The sequence below is a fragment of the Urocitellus parryii genome, chromosome 10 (assembly GCF_045843805.1).
Source record: "Urocitellus parryii isolate mUroPar1 chromosome 10, mUroPar1.hap1, whole genome shotgun sequence".
In the NCBI taxonomy this organism is placed as follows: domain Eukaryota; kingdom Metazoa; phylum Chordata; class Mammalia; order Rodentia; family Sciuridae; genus Urocitellus; species Urocitellus parryii.
The window spans coordinates 3,002,389-3,024,550 of NC_135540.1; the positions used below are offsets into that span (position 1 = coordinate 3,002,389).

Below are 22,162 nucleotides of genomic sequence, written 5' to 3' on the forward strand. Positions count from 1 at the left end.
TATGCTGACTAATTCTTTTGGATAAATACCATGGAGTGGGTTACCTGGATCAAATGGTGTTTCATTCCTAGATCTTTTGAGGAACCTCCATACTTACTGATTTCCACAGTGGTTGTACTGATTTACAATCCCACCAATATAAGTGTATAAGTGTTCCTTTTGTTCCACATCCTCTCCAGCATTTATTATTATTTGCATTTTTTGATGACTGCCATTCTGACTGGAGTGAAATGAAATCCCAGTGAGTTTTGGTTTACACTTTCCTGACTGCTAAAGATGTTGAACAGTTTTTTATATATCTGTTTGGCCACTTGTATTTTTTTTAAATAGTATCTATTTAGTTCATTTACCCATTTAGTGATGGAATTATTTGTTTCTTTGGTATTAAGAAGTTTTTTTGAGCTCTTTATACATTCTATATATCAATAGAAAGATTAAAGATTTTCTCCCATTCTGTAGATTCTCTCTTCATGTAGAAGCAGAATCTTATGTTGCCATCTTCACCTGGAATTTATCTACAGTTACTCTGTTTTGGTGCTCATTAAATCTACCTCCGCATTCCTCTCAGAGCCATCTGCCCTGAATAATTCCTTTTGCCAACACATGGATCTTCATAGACGATAAGCATCCCTTTATTCACTTTGTTTATTTACATTCTAGAGAACTAAAGAACTAACTTAATAGAAAATAGCCCTCTCAGTGTGTGTGTCTCACAGATTGTCCTAAAAGTTTTCCCTCTTGCATTTTCTCACAATGTTTCCTCTTTAAAATAAATCAGATAATTTAACTTATTTTAATAGTCTCTTCTGTTACATGCCAGCAATATGGGTAGCATTCTAGAAGAGATCAGGAAGAGGGGCTTCTATGATAGTGAAAAGCATGTAGATTCTCCACGAATTCTTGCAAGTTTACAGGAGTGGTTTCTAAATTTACAAAAGGAACTTACTCCACCACTTTTCATAGTAAAGTGGGAAGTGAAACTGAGGATCATATACTTACAATGCTTAGTTGGTAGCCCTTCATTTTAACCAGTGTAACTAAGAAAGCAACATCTTGGGAGTTGCATGTTTTTAACTAATTTACCTTTTCCACACAGTCCTTGTGTGGAAGTCAGCTTCATATGTGGAGAAAGTGTTGGGCCAGTGGGAAAAATTGAGGGGTTGTGTGGTTCTCACTGTATCCCCGAGCAGATCGGTTCAAGGAATAGATAAAATGCATATAAAAAGATAGTTGGGTGGCTTCATGTGTAAATGTTAAACTTATAGATCAAGTTCTAAATCCTCAGATGCAGTTTTGAGATTTGGTATTATGTTCTAGCTTCAGTGTTATTTTAAATTGCCCAGTTATTGATATGGAGCTTGACATTTATGTGAACTCTACAGGATCCTGTGTAGCTGTTGATACCCATATCCAATAGCATTGTGTTGATTGCTGCTGTATTTTGAAGAGTGTGTAGGTGCTTCTTTTTTAAATTTTGTGCTGAACTACATTAAGAAGTTACATGAGACACATACTCCACACAGGCAACCTTTAATACTTTAAGAAAGCATCATTCATCAAATAGGGGACTATTTATTACAACATGGAGTCTCTTATAGTTAAAAAGAAATTCGGAATGGAGAATGTGTCACTCCAGCCCCAGATCTCTTTTCATTCAGTTTTGGATTGATTGTTCATCAATATTCCCACTTTTTCCTGCTATACTCAAATCCCAGTTATCATCTCATGAATCTGTTTCTTAGTTTCCAAATACCTCCTTCCTCCCTCTCCCCCTCCTTCCTTTCTTTTTTAAAATTATTTTTAAATGTAAATGGACACAATATCTTTATGTATTTATTTATTTTTAAATATTTTTATTTTTTAGTTGGACACAATACCTTTATTTTACTTATTTATCTTTATGCTGAGGATTGAACCCAGGGCCTTGCCCGTGCTAGGCGAGTGCTCTATCTCTGAGCCACAATCCCAACCCCCCCCCCCCCCCTATGTATGTATTTTTATGTGGTGCTGAGATGGAACCCAGTGCCTCACATGTGTGAGATAAGCACTTTACCACTGAGCTACAGCCTCAGCCTTCTTTCTCTCTCCTTGCCCCTCCCCTCTCCTTACCTCCCCTCCCATCCTTCCTTCCTTACTTTCTAACAGAGGGGTGTTCTACCACTGAGCCACATCTGCCAGCCCTTTTGATTTTTAAATTTTGAGACAGGGTGTCCCTGAGTTTCTGAGGCTGCCCTGGAACTTGCCATCCTTTTACCTCTGCCACCAGAGTCACTGAGATTGTAGGCATGCACTGCCACCACTACCAGTGCCAGGCTCCTGGCTTCTCTTTGAATGCAAGTTTTCAGATATCTAGTTGCCCAAGTCTTTATCCTTAGTGTTCCCCCAACTCCCTTTTGCTTTTCAACCCACCCTGCCGCAAACTGCCCGGCCCCGGGCCGGCTGAGTCCTGCTCCTGCTGCCGAGCACTGCCTGCGGCACCCCTGCTGAGCGATTCCCTGCTGAGCTGTCAGTGCACGCGGGCTTGCAATCTTGCAACCCGGTTGGGCACAAAAACACAAGCCAGTCAAACTGAGACAAAGTTTTATTTAGAGAGAGGCCGTGTGCGTCCCCTAACAGGTGGGTCCGCCACGTGTGTGTTCTACCTGAGCCGGGCGGTTTCCTCTTCCCCCGGAACACCCTCCTACCATCCTTTCCCAACCAATGGGAACTCTCCCATTACAAGAGTGACATGAGTAACCTGAGTCCTGAAAAATGGGCCCAGCTAGACAGCATGAGTCCAATTACCATATGAATGTGAATTGCTGGCTGGCAGTCAATAAAATCCAAAGGTGCCTGTATCAATATTTTTGCTGTGGCTCCTAACACCACCCCCTCCAGATATAATTAGTTTTCAAGATAAATTGATCTGCCTTATTTTTTCCTCTACAGCCTCCCTGCTCTTATTTTATTCAGACTATTGCCAACTCTTACCTGAGTTACTGTAGCAGCCTTCTGAACTGGTCCTACTCTTTACACTCTTGCCCCTGCCCCTATTCTAGTCTTCATGCTAACTTGTAATCGCAGTGATCTTCCAGAAGTGCAGATCCCATCCTGCCATTTCCCTAATTAAATAGCTTGATTTCTCCCTTGTTGTAGGATAGAGGCTAAACTTTAGCCATCCCGATATACACAACAGTTAGTTTTCCTAATGTATGTATAAAGTTCTCCCCTAAGGCATTTTATTGTTACTTTCATCTAGGTAATTCCTGTGTTCATCAAATCTATGTCATAGGTCAATTCTAAAGAGGCTTTTTTTTTTTTTTTGACCATCTATTTAAAGTCAGTGACTGCCCTTTTAGTAAATTCCATGCAATATAGTTGTTGCCTGGAATTGTATTTTCAGGAAGCAGCATGATATGAAATAGTCATTTATTCAGTATTTGTTTGATTGATGCTTCTTTCTGCAGATGACCTTGCAGCAGTTTTTTCTTGAAAGACTATAGATATAGAGACTTTCTTACTAACTTCTGCTAACTCCCTACAACCTTAAGCTTTTCATCTGTATAGTTTTTTTTTTTTTTTTTTTTTTGTACTGGGGATTGAACTCAGGGGTGTTTAACTATTGAGCCACATCCCCAGCCCTTTATATTTTATTTAGAGATAGGGTCTCACTGAGTTTCTTAGGTCCTTGCTAAGTTGCTGAGGCTGGTTTTGAACTCTTGATCCTCCTGCCTCAGTCTCCCGAGTCTTTGGGATTACAGTCTTGTGCCACTGCACCTGGCTCATCTATACTATCCTTTTCTGTCATTGCTGGGGAAGATTCTATTTGGGAAACATTAGATTAACTAAGTATGAAGTGAAAATATATGTGCAGTAGACTAGAGGAATATTAAATATCTTTTAGGAAGTTTAGTGGTAAAAGTTTTAGTGGTAATAAAATTTAGGTAGGAAGAATATCAAAGTGTAAGTTTTGAAGGATGGGAAGAACAATATAATTAATATATAAATAAGCATAAGAATATAAGTTATAAAGCTCTAGATTATGATTTCCAACCTATTTTAATGTACCTATATTATATCAGTTTTATTGACACAGTTGCAGAATTGGAAACTTGGGGTTTAATGGATTAGTGAAGACTACAGTTAAGACAGGAAGAGAGAAGGGATCACTGATAAAGCAAGGCCTAGAATGTCAGGAAAGAGACAGAATTCTCTCTCAGTTCTGTAGATCCCTTCATTGTTCGGGGAAGTGGACCAGTTCCTTAGCATGGGACTGCCAGGTTCATGAAGAGGACTTTTTTTCTTTTTCTTTTTTTTTTTTTTTAAGTGAATGTTCAGTTTTCTGGTTAGATTGTCTTAATTTTTCTTGAGGAAAAGCCCTTCCCATCTCTTGATCAAAGTGACACTTTTTTTTTTTTTTTACTACTTTTTGCTGCTTCTGGTGATGCACACCTGTAATTTCAGCTCCTCTGGAGGCTGAGTTCAGAGGATTGCAATTCCAAATCCCCGTGGGCAATTTAGTAAGACCCTGTTTCAAAGTAAAATAAAAAGTAAAAAGGTCTGGGGATATTGCTCAGTGGTAGAGCACTTGCATAGCATGCACAAACACCTGGGTTTAAATGAACAAAAGAAAAAAAATCATCTCTCATGACATAGATTTTCTTATTTTAGTGATTTTCAAAATGTGTGTTTCAAGAAAGTGTCTCGGGGTATCTGTTTATAACTTCCTCTTATTGAAAAAAAAAAGACTACTGACTACTTAAAAATCAGATGTCTGATATGTATTAAGTACAGAATTTCAGCACATTGAAGATTACCAGATTATAGTGCTGGTTAATTTAATTTCAGAGTTACCTTACCTGAGTTACTGTAGCAATCTTCTGAACTGGTCCGACTCTTTACACTCTTGCCTCTGCCACTATTCTAGTCTTCATGCTACCTTGTAATCGTAGTGATCTTCCAGAAGTGCAAAAGAAAAAAAAAGGAAAAAATCCTTCCTAGCCATTTATATGCATGTAATTGTATTTTTAAGAATCATTGATTAGGAAGGATGTACCCACTTCTAAAGACATTTTATCTATATTGTGTACTTACCTATTAGCATGAGAAATTATCCATCCTGCTGCAGTACTTAGTTTATATAAATAACTCCTGTGCTCCAAGGAAAGGGCATTTGCTGCTTACAGAGCTTGTGCAAATTGTGTCTACTTCTTGCTGTATGATAACTGCATAGTAACCAGTAGTGATTCATGAATATAATAATAATATAGTATTACTAAGTTTAAGGGGTTTTATATTTGTGATAGTTGTTATAAACACTGCTTTTATCAGATAAATATAGTATATGTGTACTTCATGTATATGCATGTGTGTGTATGTTTATATAGTTTACTGTAAAAGACAAACTGAGAAGTACTGATCTACTTGAACCACTCTCTACAGTAATTTTATTGCCAGATCTGCTGACCATTTCTGCTTAGTCCTCTGTATTTTCTGTTGTCTAGTGTTTTGATGACCTTTAAAATTCTCTTCCCAGATGTTGTTCTCATTTGTGTGTGTGTGAGTGTGTGTGTGTGTGTGTGTGTGTGTGTGTGTGTGTGTGGTTTTGTTTTGCTGCTGGGGACTGAACACAGGCCTCCTACATGCTAGGCAATTACTGTACTATGAGGCCATTACCTCAGCCCCCAAATATTTATTTTTTTTCATGAGGGAGATGTTAAAATATTTAGAGAGAAGTGACATTGTATCTGAAGCTCACTTTATAAAGGTTCTACAGAAAATTAAAGAATTTCAAAAAACTAAGTAGGTACGTCAGTGTGCACACTGATTACTTGTGTGTCCAGAGAGAATGTGAGATTACTCATAAAACAAATGGGGCAAAGATTAAAAACTGGTGAATTTTAGTAAAAAATATGCAGAGATTTATTATACTGACTTTTCAACTTTTGTCTATGTTTGAAAAGGTCAGAACACCAGAGTAAGCCAGCCTGGTTGTACCAATAGTAGCTGCTGCAGTGGTTTGGACTTGGGATCTCTCTCAAAGGCTGGTGTGTGAAGGCCTCATCTCAGTGCATCAGTAATCAGAGATGGAGCTTTTAGGAAATGATTCAGTCATGGGCTCTCTGACCTCAGTGATGGGTGAATCCCCTGAGGGAGTTGTAGCTGATGGTGTGGGAGTGTGATGGTGAGGCCGATGTGGAGGGAGTGGGCACAGCGGGTATGCCCTGGAAGGACATGTCTTGTCCCTGCTGGCCTCTTCTCCCCTCTTTCTGCCTGCTCTGGCTGCCATGAGTAAGCAGCTTTGTTCTGCCTCTCCCTTCTGCCTCACCACAGGCCCAAGCAGTGGAGTAGGCTGACCATGGACAGAAACTTCTGAAACTGTAACCAAGAGATCTTTCTCCAAGTTGTTTTTTCTCAGCACTGCACAGCTGAGTAACACAGTTGTCCTCTGTGGTAAACACTAACTATGATCCTGCCAGTGATTGCTGGACATTTTAGGACCTTAAACTCATGTGCACTGCTCTCAAGTTCAATTTTAATTTTATTGGTAAAATTAGAGGAAAAAAAAAAGAAGAAAGAACTAATAGGCAAAATAAAATTCAGTTCTGATGATGTTGCAGAGAGACTTACTGCTGGTAACCTTAAAATAGAGAAAATGTTTGGGATAATAACTTCCATTATGCATTAAGAGACCTATAATTCATGCCTTTTCATTTAATAATTCTTACTTTTAAAAATAAATCCTGAGACGACAACTTAAAAGAAATAATTAAATGTGATCTCATGTTTATCATGTGGTACTCTTCTGGCTTTCTGGGCAGAAAACAGAAACAGAAAACAGAAATATCCAAATTCTATAAAACTATGGAGGTTCATTTGTAATTGATTCATTAGGAATTGTTTTCTAATATTAACAAAGTCCCTCTCTTCTCCTTTAAATTTGTCAATTGCCTGTTTACTGACTTCTCATTCTTTTTGTTTTCCTCTTATCTATAAAATGTAGGTGATGCCCACCTCTCTGCCTTTGACCCACATCTCTCTTCCCTTGGTTGGTAATTTTAATTGATCTCATGGCTTCTAGTACTGTTTGTATGTGAATCTCTCTGAGATCTAATATTATAGTCTTATTCTTTTTCCAGAGCTCCATTTGTGCCATCTGTGTTCCAACTGCTCATTTTTTGATCTTTTGAATATCTTGTTCCATGTTCAAACTTTATATATATATAATCTATATATATATTTTTTTCCCGGTGGGGCTGGGGATTGATCCCAGGTCTTGTGCATGTGAGGCAAGCACTCTACCAACTGTGCTATATATATCCCCAGACCCCCTTAAAAAATCTATCTTAATTATTTTCCCTCCTAAATATTTTCTGTGGTTCATAATTTCTTTGCCAGTCCATCTGGAAATGTTTAGCATACATTTTCTTTCTTATTTTACTTCTAAAACCTTTTAAAGTATTGCTCTGCAGTACTTTCCAATGTGTTTCCATCATCTACATGTAGTTGCCCTAGTTCAGTCTATTTTTTAAAAAAAAATTTATTTATACTCTTGTGGTTTTGGTAATTGAACCCAGGACCTTGAGCATGCTGTACATCACTGTACCACACAGCCAGTGAGCTATACCCCAATCCAAGCTGTTTTTAAAGGTTATTTGCAGTGGGGCCTTACTCGATCTTCCTTCCCTGTCCTAAGCACTATCTTCTCTCTGATGAATCTTCTATCAGAGAAGCCTTCATGAAGCACAGATTCGACCACATATACTGCTCTCTGGATTAAAAACTTTCAAAGATTCTTAGTTTGTACAAAGAATATCTTGAACTACTTCATGGAGTCTTCAGGACCCTACACCTTACAGCTTCAACTTTATTTCCTTGCTTCAAATCTTGTTTTCTTTTCATCCTCTTTGTCTCATCCTATTTCTATTTCTCTCATCCTTTCCTCCTCCTGAGCATGTTGTCATTTTGTGGCCTCTGTCTGACCATTTCCTTGTTTTTACATCTCATTTATCACTCAGGAGTTGGCTTTCAAGTTGCCTCCCAGCGGGAAGTCATATTTTCTTACTGGGAATTTGAAAAGGCTTTTCTGTGTTTTTGTTGTACTTAGTATACTCTTCATTATACTGTGGCTCTTAGGTATGTGTTACTGGTTTTTTCTAAGTTCTCAGGGTTTTTAAAATCTGGATTTATGTTCTATTTTCCAATTTTCTTTATACATTATTTGGCACGTAGATTATTCGTAAGGCATATTTTTAAGTAAATAAACCCTGAAGAGCTACTTTCTTTTGGAGGTTATTTCTCCCATCCAAGTACTAACCAGGCCCGACCCTGCTTAGCTTCTAAGATTAGACAAGATCGGGCACATTCAGGGTGTTATGGCAGTAGATTGGAGGTTATTTCTTAGTTGAGAGAAGGAACAGAGTTCTGAAGATATTCTACTTACATGCCAGAGACAAAACAATCAAATGTTTTACAAGGATTTTTTTTTGAAAGTAATTTTGCTAAAAAAGAAGTATGAAGTTAGATATGTAGATGAGATCTTGGATCACTGACTCAAATCATTTTCAGACAGATGAAACCTACCTTTAAAAGCTATCAGGAAGATAGACTTAATAGTACATTTAATCATTCAAGCAATATTTATACAAGATTTACAAGTAAAAAATGCTGTCTTCAATATTTCTACAATATCTAACTCATATTTTATGTATTCCTAGTTTAGCTCTTGATATTCTTTGAATTTTTTGGTGTTTAGCCTCTTGATTCTTAAGTGGATCTTTTCCTTCTAACAGTTCTTTTGCTGATGATGAGTTTTATTTTTCTTAGTTTCTCTGACATGGCAAAATTTACATTTGGAAAACATTCTGTTTTGCAGGTGTCCTGGTCAGATATTGGAGGACTGGAAAATATCAAATTAAAATTGAAACAGGCTGTGGAATGGCCCTTGAAACATCCAGAGTCTTTCACCCGAATGGGTATTCAGCCACCTAAAGGAGTTCTCCTATACGGGCCCCCGGGATGTTCTAAGACCATGATAGCAAAGGCTTTGGCTAATGAAAGTGGACTGAACTTTCTCGCTATAAAGGTAGGGTGTTCAGCTTTCTCGTGGCTGTGTTCTCTTCCATCGTCTTCCCACCCTCCTCCACTGACTTCTACCCTCAGGAGAGTGTGTAAAGTTGCTGCTTAAGAAGTAGTTTATTTTTTATTTGAGATAGATGACAATATAATATGAGGGGAACAGAGACAAGAAATAAATTGGTGCATATGACTGTAGCAAATCATGGTGGACAGTATCTTGATTTTCAGTATTTCTTAGACCCATGAGTACCAAAAACTACTCTTTTGTTTTTGATTGCTGTAATTATACTAAAGACTTTTTGTTTAAGAGTCAATTGTAAATAAGATAATGAATTCAGCATTTACACACATAGAATTTCCAAATCCAAAAGATACTTTTTTTTTTTAATGGTAAAATGTTAGATTCTTTTTGGGGAGCAGTACTGAGGATTGAACCCAGGGGTGCTTAACTACTGAGCCACATTCCCAGCACCATTTTATTTTTTATTTTAAGGCAGGGTCTTGCTAAGTTGGTTATGGTCTCATTAAGTTGCTGAGATGGTCTTGAACTTGTGCTCCTCCTGCCTCAGCCTCTTGAATCTTTGGGATTACAGGTGTGCACCACCGTGCCCAGCACAATGCTATATATATATATATATATATATATATTTTTTTTTTTTTTTTTTTTAATTTTTTTAGTTGTAGTTGGTACAATATCTTTATTTATTTATTTTTATGTGGTGCTGAGGATCGAACCCAGTACCTCATACATGCAAGGCAGGTGCTCTAGCACTGAGCTACCGTCTCAGCCCCACAATGCTATATTCTTTAGAAATGCCTTTCTAGTCAGAGAATAGTACTTTTTTAAAAAAAATTTATAGTTGTATACAATACGTTGATTTTATTTCTTCATTTTTATGTGGTGTTGAGGATTGAACCCAACGCCTCGCATGTGCTAGGTGAGCGCTCTACCACTGAGCCACAACCCCAGGCCCCATAGTATGGTTTTATTCTGAACTACACCCATACATGTACATTTTATTTGTTCATTGCCCTATGTCAGCTGAGACATATAATTTTACTTGATATGTAGTTTCACTTTCAGACCAGATGTTAATCTTTCTTTTTATGTAACATTATTATATATTCAGTTAGTAAATACATATAAATAAAATCTTAAATCCATTTTTATGGATTATACCACCAAAATTTGTTAAGTATTAGTTTATTTCAGAAAAGCCACATGATGAATAAAGTATTTGGATATCACCAGGGAATTTTTCATATTATAAAATGTGTTTTCTATCATAGAATATTGAAATCATTGGCAGATGGAATGCATGAAACCTGATTTCAGGTTTTGGCATGACTTAAAATTTATGTGGAATGATATTCAGATGTATTTGCTCCTTCTGAATGTCTTCAACATAGTTTCTTTTATCTCTTGTTCTGAAAGATCTTGGAGAGTGACTACAATGAAAGGTAATCCTTTTTACACTGATCAGGGATATCGAAGCAGCCATGGGTTTAAAGGGTGCAGGGATGAGATACTTTGAATCCCCAAAATACCTTGATTGTCTCTGGTCTGTTACCATATGGACACAGCTATTCTGCTGGCATTTCTATGCTTTATCCAGTCATTTCCATTTCTCCGTTCCTGTTTTGTGTACGCCACAATTCTAAATTGAGAATATTGGAATGTTTTCTGTCTAGTAGAACATGAAGCATTTGATGAGGACCTAATTTGAAGGTTTTAGACTTGTATCTCAAGGAGGAGCACTTCTGTTTTCTTATAAGTAGCATTTTCTTGCTCACTGTTCTTAAAACGAGTGATGTTTTAACTCAAAATTCATTAAATTTTTAATTCTTTTAAAAAGGCTGCACACAGAAAAATGATGTTAAAAAGTTGTTGTTATTAAGTATTATTATTATTTTTTTTACTGTGCTGGGAGTGAAAATCCAAGGCCTTGTATATTCTACACAAGTGCTACCACCAAGCTATACCTGAACCCAAGAAATTATCTTAATTGTTTGGGTTTATACATAACTCAGAAGTCAGGGTGTATCTTGGGTTGGGGCTGTAACTCAGTGGCAGAGTGCTTGTCTAGTATGTATGAGGCACTGGGTTCGATTCTTAGCACCACATAAGAATAAACAATAAGGGCATTCTGTCCATCTACAACCAAAAGAAAAAAGAAATCAGGGCCTATCCCAATTATTAATTTTTTATTTAATGTGTTTTGTTTGTTTTCTAGGTAGTACTGGGAATGGAACTCAGGGGTGCTGTACCACTGAGATACATTCTCAGGTCTTTTTTAAAAATTTGAGACAGGGTCTTGCTAAATTGCTGAAGCTTGACCTCAAACTTGGCAGTCTTTTTGCCTCAGCTTCCTGAGTAGCTGTTATTACAGGCATTTGCCACCGTGCCTGACTGAATGGATGTTTATTCAGTGTAGAATTTAATGTAGTTTAACAGTATTTTTAAGCTTTGAATCTAAGTATCGGATATTTTAATCAGCAATGATATTCATTTTACTATGCTTTCTACTTCATATTTTAAAATTTTCAGAATGAAAAATTGAGAACATGAAAGTAATTGGTCTAATTATATACATGATGTTTTCTAAGGTGACTCAAGTGTTATAATTTATTTTGAGCTCTTTAAAATAATAAAATGTTACATTTTGAAGGTGATCAGAAACAAAACAAAACAGATGTACAGTGGAATTTCCAGTCCAGTTGGGAAACAAAAGTACTCTAGACATATTGAAAGGAAAAACTGATCCTTTCCCCAGTGGTGATCACCTTTCAGCCAAGATAAAGCATTTTGATTGATTTTAAACCTTACTTTCTTTAAGTCTCTGAAAGAACTTTTGAGCTTCCCCTGTATATCTTTTATAAGTAGAGATCAAAAATATTTGTACTGTGCGTGGAGACTTCACTTTGGCTTGTGTGGGCTCATATTCTTGGCATATATAGATATGTTTGTGTAGATTTCAGCACTTAACATAAGCTTAAGTTTATTTTGTCATCTGGGTCATTACATCAGAATATTTTCCAGTTGAAATTTTTCTTCTGCTCTTTTCTTCAGTATTCCTATAGCCTGATTGCTTTTGGATAGCTGGGCTGTTCTCCTTTGTGAAGAGCCATCACTGCTTCTGGAAGAGTTGTTTGGTCTCTGGCAGGGGTTTCCATCCAGTTCTTTCTTGGTAGCATTAGTGAGGAAGAAATGTAATGAGCTTAGGATATCATTGACTTTTTGAGAAATCCTCTTCTCTATACTTGTCTCAGAGAGGAACTCTGCAAAGTACATGATGTTTTCAGTAGTTTATTTAGAGTAGTGCATTCAGAGTAGTGCACAGTTCAAAGTAATTACCATTATTCATTTAACTTGGTCTCCTACCCTTCTGTTATCAGAGCTACAGGATAATCTGAACTTGGAAAATTCAGATGAAGTCCAAGTTCATTGATAGGCTTGCTTTTCGATTATATAGACTATAGAGCTTCCAAATTGCAGATACTGAATGAAAAGCTGTGCAGACACCTGTTTTATATACAGAATGCTTTAAGGTTAGTTATGGGGTTACACAGAAGATCTTGAGATTAAGCAACTTTTCCAAGGTTGAAGTGGTGGATGGAACTGAAAATTGTTCTCAGAACTCAAACTCAAGATGTCAAGATCCATTGTATTTATATTCTCTTTTAATTTTTTAAAAAAATTTTTAACCTGTAACTAGAATCTAGTGCTATTTCATTAATTATACCACCTTATTGGGGATTGTAGTTTAGGTCGTTTCTATAGGACAGCGTAGAAAGATGCTTCTGAGGACCAGTTTGAAAAATAATTTTGTTTCTCTAGGACAGAGAAGACTGAAAAAAATAGCATGACTTTGGTCTAGAAGTAAGAGAAGTAAGTTGATTGAGTTCACAAGAAAGAGGTATCACTGCCAAAGAAACAGGAAACTGATGGATGAAATAGAAGTTCCTGGGGAAGAGCAGGTAGCTGAATAAGTGGTGCTGGAAAAGTCCTGTGAGTATGTAATTGATGTCCTTGAGCTTCCATGTATCATAGTGAAAAGAGCACTAGGCCAGGGTTCAGGTAGCTTTCATTTGCTTCCTAAGCCTAGTACTTTCTAGCTTTTTAACCTTAAACTAAGTTCTCTGTGTCTGTTTTCTATAATGTGTATGACAGTGTGTGATATTGGTATGTTATGGGTTTTGGAGAGGATTATGTTAATAAAAGGCAGTGAGCAACTTTTGGTGGGCATAACTCACCGTTTCTTCAGTGTCAGTTGTGCTTAATGGTCTAGCAAAGAATCCAGCGTGGACAGGGAGGGAAGAACTGCTTCACAGCGCGGGAGAACTGACAGGCACCTCCCCACCCCGACAGCACACGCCCTGAGGCATGTGAGGATGGCACTTCGTGACTTCCCCTAATGTCAACAACAAAAAAAATAAAATGCTGTACGCAGTAAAAATAACTTGTGTCAATTGCTGAACTTTTATCAGTTTTAATGAGGGCTATTCTCAAGTCTTGTAATTCACAGTTTTGCCTCTTCTCTAAAGCATTTGCAATCATTTATGAAACACAAGTGCTATTAAACCAAACTCATTTTATAAACAAAACAAAACAAAAGCCTGTCTGACCATCAGAAAAACTTAAGCAAATCACTGTTGAAGGATATGCTGTAAATACCTTACCAGTGTTCCTCTAAGCTGTCAAGGTTTATCAAAAAGGGAAAGTCTGAGGAACAGTCATAGCCAAGAGGAGTCCAAGGAGACACAGTAGCTGTAAAGGTATGGTAGGTAACATGTAAAGTTAGGGTCTCCTGGATAGGGTCCTGGACAACAACAGGAAGGATATTAGGTCAAAACTAAGGAAAACTGAAAAAGCTGTGGACTTTAATCAGAATGTATCAGTCTTGGTTCATTAATTCGAACAGATATAATGTAAGTGACTGATAATAGAGGAAACAGCATGCACAGGGGCATTGGAGCTCTTTGTGCTGTTTGCTCAGTTCTTCTGTAAAGCTTGTACTTTATTACGAAATAAAGTCTACTAATTAGAGAAAAAATGTTTTGAGGTCATTATCACAGATCCAGTGATGTGGACATTCAGGGAGATGAGGAAGCTGAAAGGCCAGCTCCTGAGTGGTGTGCAGCAGCAAGCAGATGCCTGGGCTGCAGGAGAAGAATCCTGGGGAGGGCAGGGACTCCTGAATGAGAGCTGTGGCACAGAACTCTCCCACCCATCCTCCTTCCTTGGTCTTCTAGGTACCTTTCTGAGAAGAGCCTGGGGAGGACTTGGGGGAATGGGGGTGGGGGCTGCCCTGAGCTGCTTGTTTTTGGTTGAAACCTCTAACAGCATACGTTAGTTTTGTCCTCAAACCTGGACCCCAGCACTAGACACTCTTTTCTTGGTGGTTGGGCCACTTTTTCTTTCACCTTGTGCAGTTTCTCATTGGATCTAACCAGGAATGGGGTCCTCTTTTAAGCTTTTGTGCATCCCAGCTCTGCATCCTCTTCCTGTAGGGCTATTGCCATTTGGACCCATCTATAGAGTCGGAAACTTTTTTAGTGTCTCTTTCCTTAAGTTTTTTGATTTGTTTTAACTATGAAAATTCCCTTATTTTCTCCAACTAGTGTTGTCTTATGTGTCTTATTTGCATTAATTGATTGTTATTGGCATCAGTGTTAAATAAAGAGGGATACTTAACTTTATCACTTTGAATGGCTATTACAAACTGACTAATGGTTAACTGGTGGTTCTTGGGACAAATGGAATAGTTAATATGCCATTGCTAGTTTTGCATGGTTACTAAAGAGTTACTTAAATTTGGCATTGTTATTTATGTGTGCAAGCTGCCAGTTTAGAGTTGGGGTAGTATATGTTTACACTGTGTATGTTAATAAATTATTATTTTTTTGAGTTTGGCTTATATCAGTTGATAAAACTAATATGTAAAAGAGGGTGTCTTGACTTGAAAATATTCCATTTAGATAAAAGGGTAAGAATTATAGTAATGATATTTGGCATTGGAATCTTTCAAGACTTAGATTTAGAAAGAGAAGAATGCCTTTAGACTTATAAGAAATTTATTAGGAAGAAAGTTTTATTGTTTAATTTCTTGTTCATGGAAAAATTAGCTGACAGAAACTAGTGACTTTTTGTGTTTTAACTTCTCTTTGAAAATTAATTATAGCTGGAATAAATATTATAATTTCATGCTTGTTACACTTTGAAAATATTTATAATTGTTTTAAAATTGTGACAAGAGAATTAAGAATTAAGGACTTCCTGTGTGCTGAGTTCCATATGTGGTAAATAAACACATTTTGGGTGGGCTCCTTGCTGTCAGTTCATAATTTAGTGAGGGAGACATTTACCTAAACAATTAATGTCATGAAATGGTAACCTTCAGAATCTACAGTTCTTGATTATTGATTGTATGTGAGAAATGAGAAAGGGAGAGGGTCAAAGGTGATTAAAATTTTACTTTCAGTAATTGACAAATGAAAGTAACCTACTCTGGAGAGGAAGAGAAGTAGATTGGAGGTGAATTGGGATTTAGACATGAGAACAGATGCTGAATTGGGATTTAGACAAATTGGGTTTGAGAATGCTTCTGGGCAGAGGGTAGATGTAGCTAAAAGGAGTTGGTGTACATAGGCTTGTCGCTCAGGAGAAAGCTTGACATTAAAAACCAGGCTTTGAGGGCTGGGGATGTGGCTCAAGCGGTAGCGCGCTCGCCTGGCATGCGTGCGGCCCGGGTTCGATCCTCAGCACCACATACCAACAAAGATGTTGTGTCCGCCGAGAACTAAAAAATATAAATATTAAAAATTCTTTCTCTCTATCTCTCTCTCTCCTCTCTCACTCTCTCTTTTAAAAAAAAAAAAACAGGCTTTGAGGTTCTGCAGAGAAGTTGATAAGGAAGAGTGAGAGTGTGGGAGTGGTCAGTGTGTGTGTGTGTGTGCGCGCGCGTGCCCTTGCAAACTCACACTTGATAGCATGCTCTGCAAGAGCCATAGTGGCACCTACAGTGGAGTTCTGAAGAAAAATGTCACTTTTTTCCCCTCTAAATGAATGAATTGTGGGCAAGGTTTTATTATACTGTTTTTTGAGAATAGCTTGAATTCTGTTTCCTTCTCTGCCAAGTCCTCTCACTTTTTAGGGATTTTGCTTTTCTGCTGCATTTCTTGACTCGGATTTGATTCCTGTTTTCAAATTCTTTGAAGTGTTTTCCCAGAATGGCCTTCTCCATGTGCTGAGGGTGTACTTGTTTTTTTTTTTTTTCTTATTAATTTTCAAGATCCTTTACTCATGTTACTGTATAAGTAATTGTATCTCAAGTGAGTTTTGGTTTTTATGAGTGTATTCCCTAACGTTTAACTATAGTTAACACTCAGGTTAACTTGCCCTCCCCAGACATTTCAGAACTTATAAAAACTTGATTTGAATTGTAATAGCCAAAAGTACTAGGCAGGTGTCAGACACTTTAAAAAAGCCTTTGGGAAGCCTGGAAAGAACCCAGTGGTGATTAAAGGGGTAAGATTGCAAGAGCATGAGGTGTAAATATTGTCCTTGAATTTGTGACTGATGGGGTGTCTTAGAATGAAACACAGTAAAAGGTGATTCAGGTCTGGTTCTCACAGAAGGTGAGTTAGGTTTAGTTCTTATTAGGTTAATGGAGCAGCTGGGCAAATATTTTCACATATATTTATGATATTTTTATTGTTTTGTAAACTTGAACACTAGAAATCTTGGCTTTGGGATGCTGAAAGTAACACTGTTCCCAAATGAGCCAGTTTGTAGAGTTTGATCCTGGCAGTTTCTCTTGCTCACTCGTGTCAGTGAAGTGCACGTAAGCTTGGAGGTACCTTGTGGCACAACTAACTTACTGTGGATTTAAGAAAGCAAAATTGGAAAGTAAATATTTTATCTATATTTACCAACTTTATTATAGGCATTTATGATTAATTTTAAGGAGGTAAACAACTTATGAACAAATGTGCGACTCATGGGCCAGGCTATATTTATCTGAACCTTAAAGTTACACATAAATGGGTCCCTTGGTGGTAAAAAATATTAGTAAAATTTTTATCTTCAAATTAACCCATACAGGCATCTGTTTTGAAAAAATTTCATTGCTCACCATTAGTACCTTTGAATTTGAATTGCTGGTACTTTTACAATTGTAATAAGGCATTTACCTTTTCTTTTAAGGACTTGGAACAAACAGGACAGCATGATTTATAGAAAGAGTACTGATCTGGAGGCCCAAATCCTGCATTTTTATCATTTTCTATGCAGTTGAATTTGTTCTAGGACTTTTGGCACCAAGTTATTATTCTGCTTTTTTACCCTTTTGTTTGCATCAGGTTTTAAATGAGGTAGGTTAGACTTGACTCCTAAAGCCCTTTTACTAATATATTCTTTGAGTAGTGTCACAAGGCTTATTAATTTTTAATCTTTTGCTTTTTACCCTGATGGTCGCTAAGCATTTGGGGCAGTTCCTCTAACTGCCAAATTTAAAATTAAGAAATTTGAATTTCACTTCCATCATTTATTAAAATTAAAATGTGTGACTTTGGATACATTAATTCACTCTTTTCACTTAATTTTTTAAAAATAAAATTATGATAATATACCACTCAGAGGGCTATTACAAAATACCCAGAGCAGGCTAACTTAAAAGATGAGAAAATTACTTAGCTCAGTTTTGGAGACTGAAAGTTCAAGATTAGGTGGCCTTTTGGTTTGGATTCTGGTAAGGATCTAATGGTGGGTGGCATCAGAATGAGAGTGAGATTATATTATGGAAAGGAAGTCCAGAGAGTGATTTAGAGACTGGGCTCATTCTTACAACAGCTCACTCCCAAAGAGCTCAGTAATGCCAGGAGAGCTAGCTACTTAATCCCTTCTGAGGGCAGCTGTCTTAGACACCTGTGTGCCTCCCAGCAGGCCCTACCTCTTAAAGGGCCCACTGTCTCTCAGCATCGCCACACTAAGCGCCTCCACATGAACCCTGGGGACACACTCAGACCATAGCCAAACAGGACCTGGGATAATATATATTAAACATTTAGCAAGATTTCATAAAATTGGCTTATGCTAATCGTTGCTCCCTTCTGGTTTTAAGAAATGAAAACCTCAGAGGGAACAAAAAATGTGTTAGATACATCTATGCTCTGTTAAGTGTTCTCTTAGTGGCAGAGTAAAATATCGTGTATATCTTGACACTGAATGTAAACTTCTGCAAATCTGTTTCAGAATACAGTGATTTGTAGCAACTTGAACTTTTAACTAAAAGTAACCTTCCTTATTGATGAAATTGCTCTGACTTGTTAGATTCTAGACCAGTGCCACATAACAGTTCAGCTACCTGGATTGCTTTAAGGTTCATCAGCAAGAGTGCAGAAAAAAATCTTTTCAAGGGGCTCCACCATGGTCTTTTATCACGGCCATCACTTGTTGGTAAATCTGGACTCAAATTATTTCAGCCCAGATTTTTTTTCACAGTGCTAAATTCTCAGGTTAAATTTTCAGATCTTTTTGATTTTCTTTTCTCTCTCTCTCTCTCTCTCTCTCTCTCTCTCTCTCTCTCTCTCTCTCTCTCTCTTGATTTTTGGTCTTTGTTTTTGAGAGACAAAGCGTTGCCACTAAGCGTCCTGTAGTCCACTGCTGTGGGAGTGGAGCAGTCGTTCTTTAATTGGTTCAGGCTGTTTGCTCTATTTTCATATTTCCAACAGAATATGAAGTTCTGTACACTGGATTTTTAAACCATATTATTTTTTCTACTAAAAATGCCAAGATCAGTTACATTATACTTAGCAAAGAAGAAATCATGAAGTAACTGTAATCTTTTACTTTCCAACATTGACATTAAGTCATTCCTCTTCTATAGAACCAGTCTGTAGAGAGTGATGACCATTTCTCATGTTCTCTGGCCTTTTCCTTTCAGTTAAGACTGCATGATTATAAAGCAGTGTATTTCCCTTGAATTATATTGCCTGCTTAAAGAAATGTCCTCACTGTGTAACTTTGTAGAGATTAGTTATGAGAACAAAAACAATACACAGTTAGCATGCAAGTATAATCAAAACAGTGACACCAGCAGTGTCCCTTCAGATCTTTGTCAGGCCATAACTTGCCTAATTAGTTGCTCTAAACTAAATAAAATCAGCATAAAAATTTCTTACCATATCCCACCTCCAATAAAATTAATTATCTAAAGGTTATTTTATCTAATTATCTAAAAGTTATTTTATTGGCTGTGACTGATCCTTGTTTTACTCATTTCCTTAATTCTATGCCATGGTCCTTTTAGGTAGATGTGTGTAATTCCACACTTGCATTAGGAATGGGGGCAGTCCTTGCTTCCCACTATAGTGCAGGGCTGTAAAAATGATTTTGCAAGGTGAAACTATGCAGAATGATCTTAGTAATCAGTGGGAAAAATTGCAACTGTTGCATTAATTTTAAAACACGTGTCTGGATTTTGAGAACACTCAGTCTTGGCTAGAGCTGTTTTATGCAGTGTTTGAGTCTATATGATAGCTTCCTTGCTGGTCTCCTTGCTCGGAGCCTCTTCCTTTGTTGTGTAGTCTTCCATTCAGAGTCTTGTGTCCTAATACTCCATCTGTGAGGACGTTACAATTTATATGTTTATTTTATATTAATGCATTTTAAAAGAGATTTCCAGGATTATTTTTATGTCATGAACCTTGCTTCAGTATTTTTGTGTGCATGTTTCCTCATGTATATATACAAGAGTTTACCTAGTGTACATGTACCTAGAAGTAGTTACACGTACCCCAGAAATTATAGGCTCCCAGAGCCCGAAGTGTACTGTGTGATTCTTAACACTTCATCCCCCGTGGTCTGCATTGTGTGGGAAATGCCTAGGTTGAGTTACATTGCCCATCCCTGTACACAGTCTATCCTGTTTCTGAAAATAAGCTTGTAAATTGAGTTGGTATTAAATTTTGCTACTATTTTCAAGATCCTTTAAAAAAAACAAGAACATTGTGCCTCAGCATAGCTAAGATTTTATTGTTTGTTGTTGTTTGTATTGGGGATTGAAATAAGGACCACTTTACCACTGAATTATACCTCTATTCCCCTACCCCCTTTTATTTTGAGACAGGATCTCTCTAAGTTCTGAGACTGGCCTTGAACTTGTGATCCTCCCACCTTAGCCTCCTGATTTGCTGGGATGGGATCATAGATGTGTGCTGCCATGCCTGCCTGTCTTTATAAATCTACTTGAGGGCTGGATTATTTAACAAGTTTAGATAATTAAATCATAGTGATGAAGTTGGATTCATGAAGTCTATAGTATATTTGGGGAGAAATAAGTTTAATGAATTTTATTATGTAAGCCTAATTGCTTAGAGACAATTTAAATACCAATGTACAGATGGTTGATAAACTAATTATGAACACATTTCATCTTCAAAAACACTATTCTGAGTAGTTTCCTTGCAACTATTTGGCAGCTTTGTTCATGTATTCCCTAGCCTAGTTATTATTGCTAGATTTCAGCCTGAGAGGTGGAAGTACCTTAAATGATAGGTAACGCCATTTTACATTTTTATAATAGCCCATTTCATACATCTGGCCCCACTTAACCTCAATTATCAATTTTTAGACAATGTCTAATCTATTATCTGAAACAGCTTCTAAAAATTATTAGTTGTCTTCCGGTTAATAAAAATGTCAGGCAGAAAGATAAAATTGCCTCTGTTATTACTTAGGGATTCCTGTGTTGATGTTATCTGATGCCTTATCTTAATTAAACATAATGAGTGACAGTGCCCTTGGGGCAGCAGGATTTTGTCAACTTGAACTTTGAGGTGCTCTTCTCATCCTTTACTGGTTTTTGTTGATTTTTCTTAAACCCTGATCCTCTGTGTTCTAACCTGTGCGTTTGTTACCATTTTATCATATTTTAACCTTTTTGAAGTGTTCATTGTTTTGATTCAGGCTTTTGTAACAGAAATCCACGTGGCTTTAACAAGAGCGGTATCTTTCTCACAACTCTGGAGACTGGAAAGTCTGAGACCAGGAGGCTGGCACTTGGTTTTCAAGTGGCTGACTTGGAGTTTCTTAGGTGGTGGAGTCAGAGAAAGCTCCGGCTCTGCATGTCCTCTTACAAAGACACCTGCATTTAGGAGCGTCCACCCTGGTGACTTGATCACTCCTCCCCACAGCCCCTTTCTCCTGATAGCATTGTTAGGATTTCAGTAGGTGAACTGTGGGAACATTAACATTCAATCCATAGAAACAGTGTGCAGAAGCCATTTTAAAGATCATTTTGTGAGGGTCCAGAGCTCTGAGTCCTGTGCGTACTGCTGGGCGGCTTCTTTGCGCTCATAGTTTGGCCAAGCTCTCGCAGATCTCGGCTCTTGTGTCGCAGCAGAGGAAAGCCCTGTTGCTGCAGTTTGCTAAGGTGTTCGCTTTGAAGTTGTTCGGCTACCAGTCAGATCCTGTGAGCTACCCAACAGCTGTGGGCTGGCTGGAGCTGCTGGCTGGGTGGCTGTTGGTTGTGGGCCCACCAGTTCTACAAGATATCAGTAACTTGCTCTTGACTCTCCCCACGATGGTGGCTGTCTTCACTCTGGCATCTCTGAAAGAGTCACTGAGGTCTCCATCCCAGCCATCATCTGCTTGGGGCTCCTGCTGCTGCTGGACATCTGCCAGTTCTTAGCCCAAGCCAAGAATGTAGTCATACACTCTAGGAAGAAGACTCCGGGTGCATTCAAGGAACCCTGGAAGTAGAGAGTCTCTTCATACCATGCAGCTGTCACAGCAGGAACATGCTGGAATAGTCTTGTCACCTCGTTACCAATACGTTCCAGGTCTTCCAGTGTTGAAGGAGACATCTTGTCTACCTAGCGCTGGTTACGCTCTGTAACTATACTGCTCTCTTTTGAGGAACAGATATTTCACACACTGACATTCTTTATGTCATATGAAAATAGAAAATAAGCACAAAAGAAATTTAAATCACCAAAACTCTAATATTTCAAAATTATCACTTTTAATGCCTTGGTAACTGTATCTCTTATCTTTTCCTATGCCTTTATATAGATTTATATATTTTTTAAATGAAAATGAGAC

General features: G+C 37.6%; 1 protein-coding gene and 1 pseudogene across 6 annotated transcripts in view; both read left to right on the forward strand.

Annotated features, from left to right (window-relative positions):
- Afg2a (AAA ATPase AFG2A) overlaps positions 1-22,162 on the forward strand; it is a 261,726-nt gene that overhangs the window by 58,847 nt on the left and 180,717 nt on the right. For 5 of the 6 annotated variants that reach the window (XM_026412226.2, XM_026412227.2, XM_077803492.1 and 2 more), the window contains exon 11: positions 8,855-9,064. In XM_026412226.2, coding sequence (XP_026268011.2) covers positions 8,855-9,064 — 210 coding nt within the window. Of the gene's footprint in view, positions 1-8,854; positions 9,065-12,895; positions 13,051-22,162 lie in introns of those variants that run through there. The other variant, XM_026412229.2, reaches the window with a different exon arrangement.
- Positions 14,160-21,820, forward strand: LOC113199327 (transmembrane protein 35B pseudogene; annotated as a pseudogene).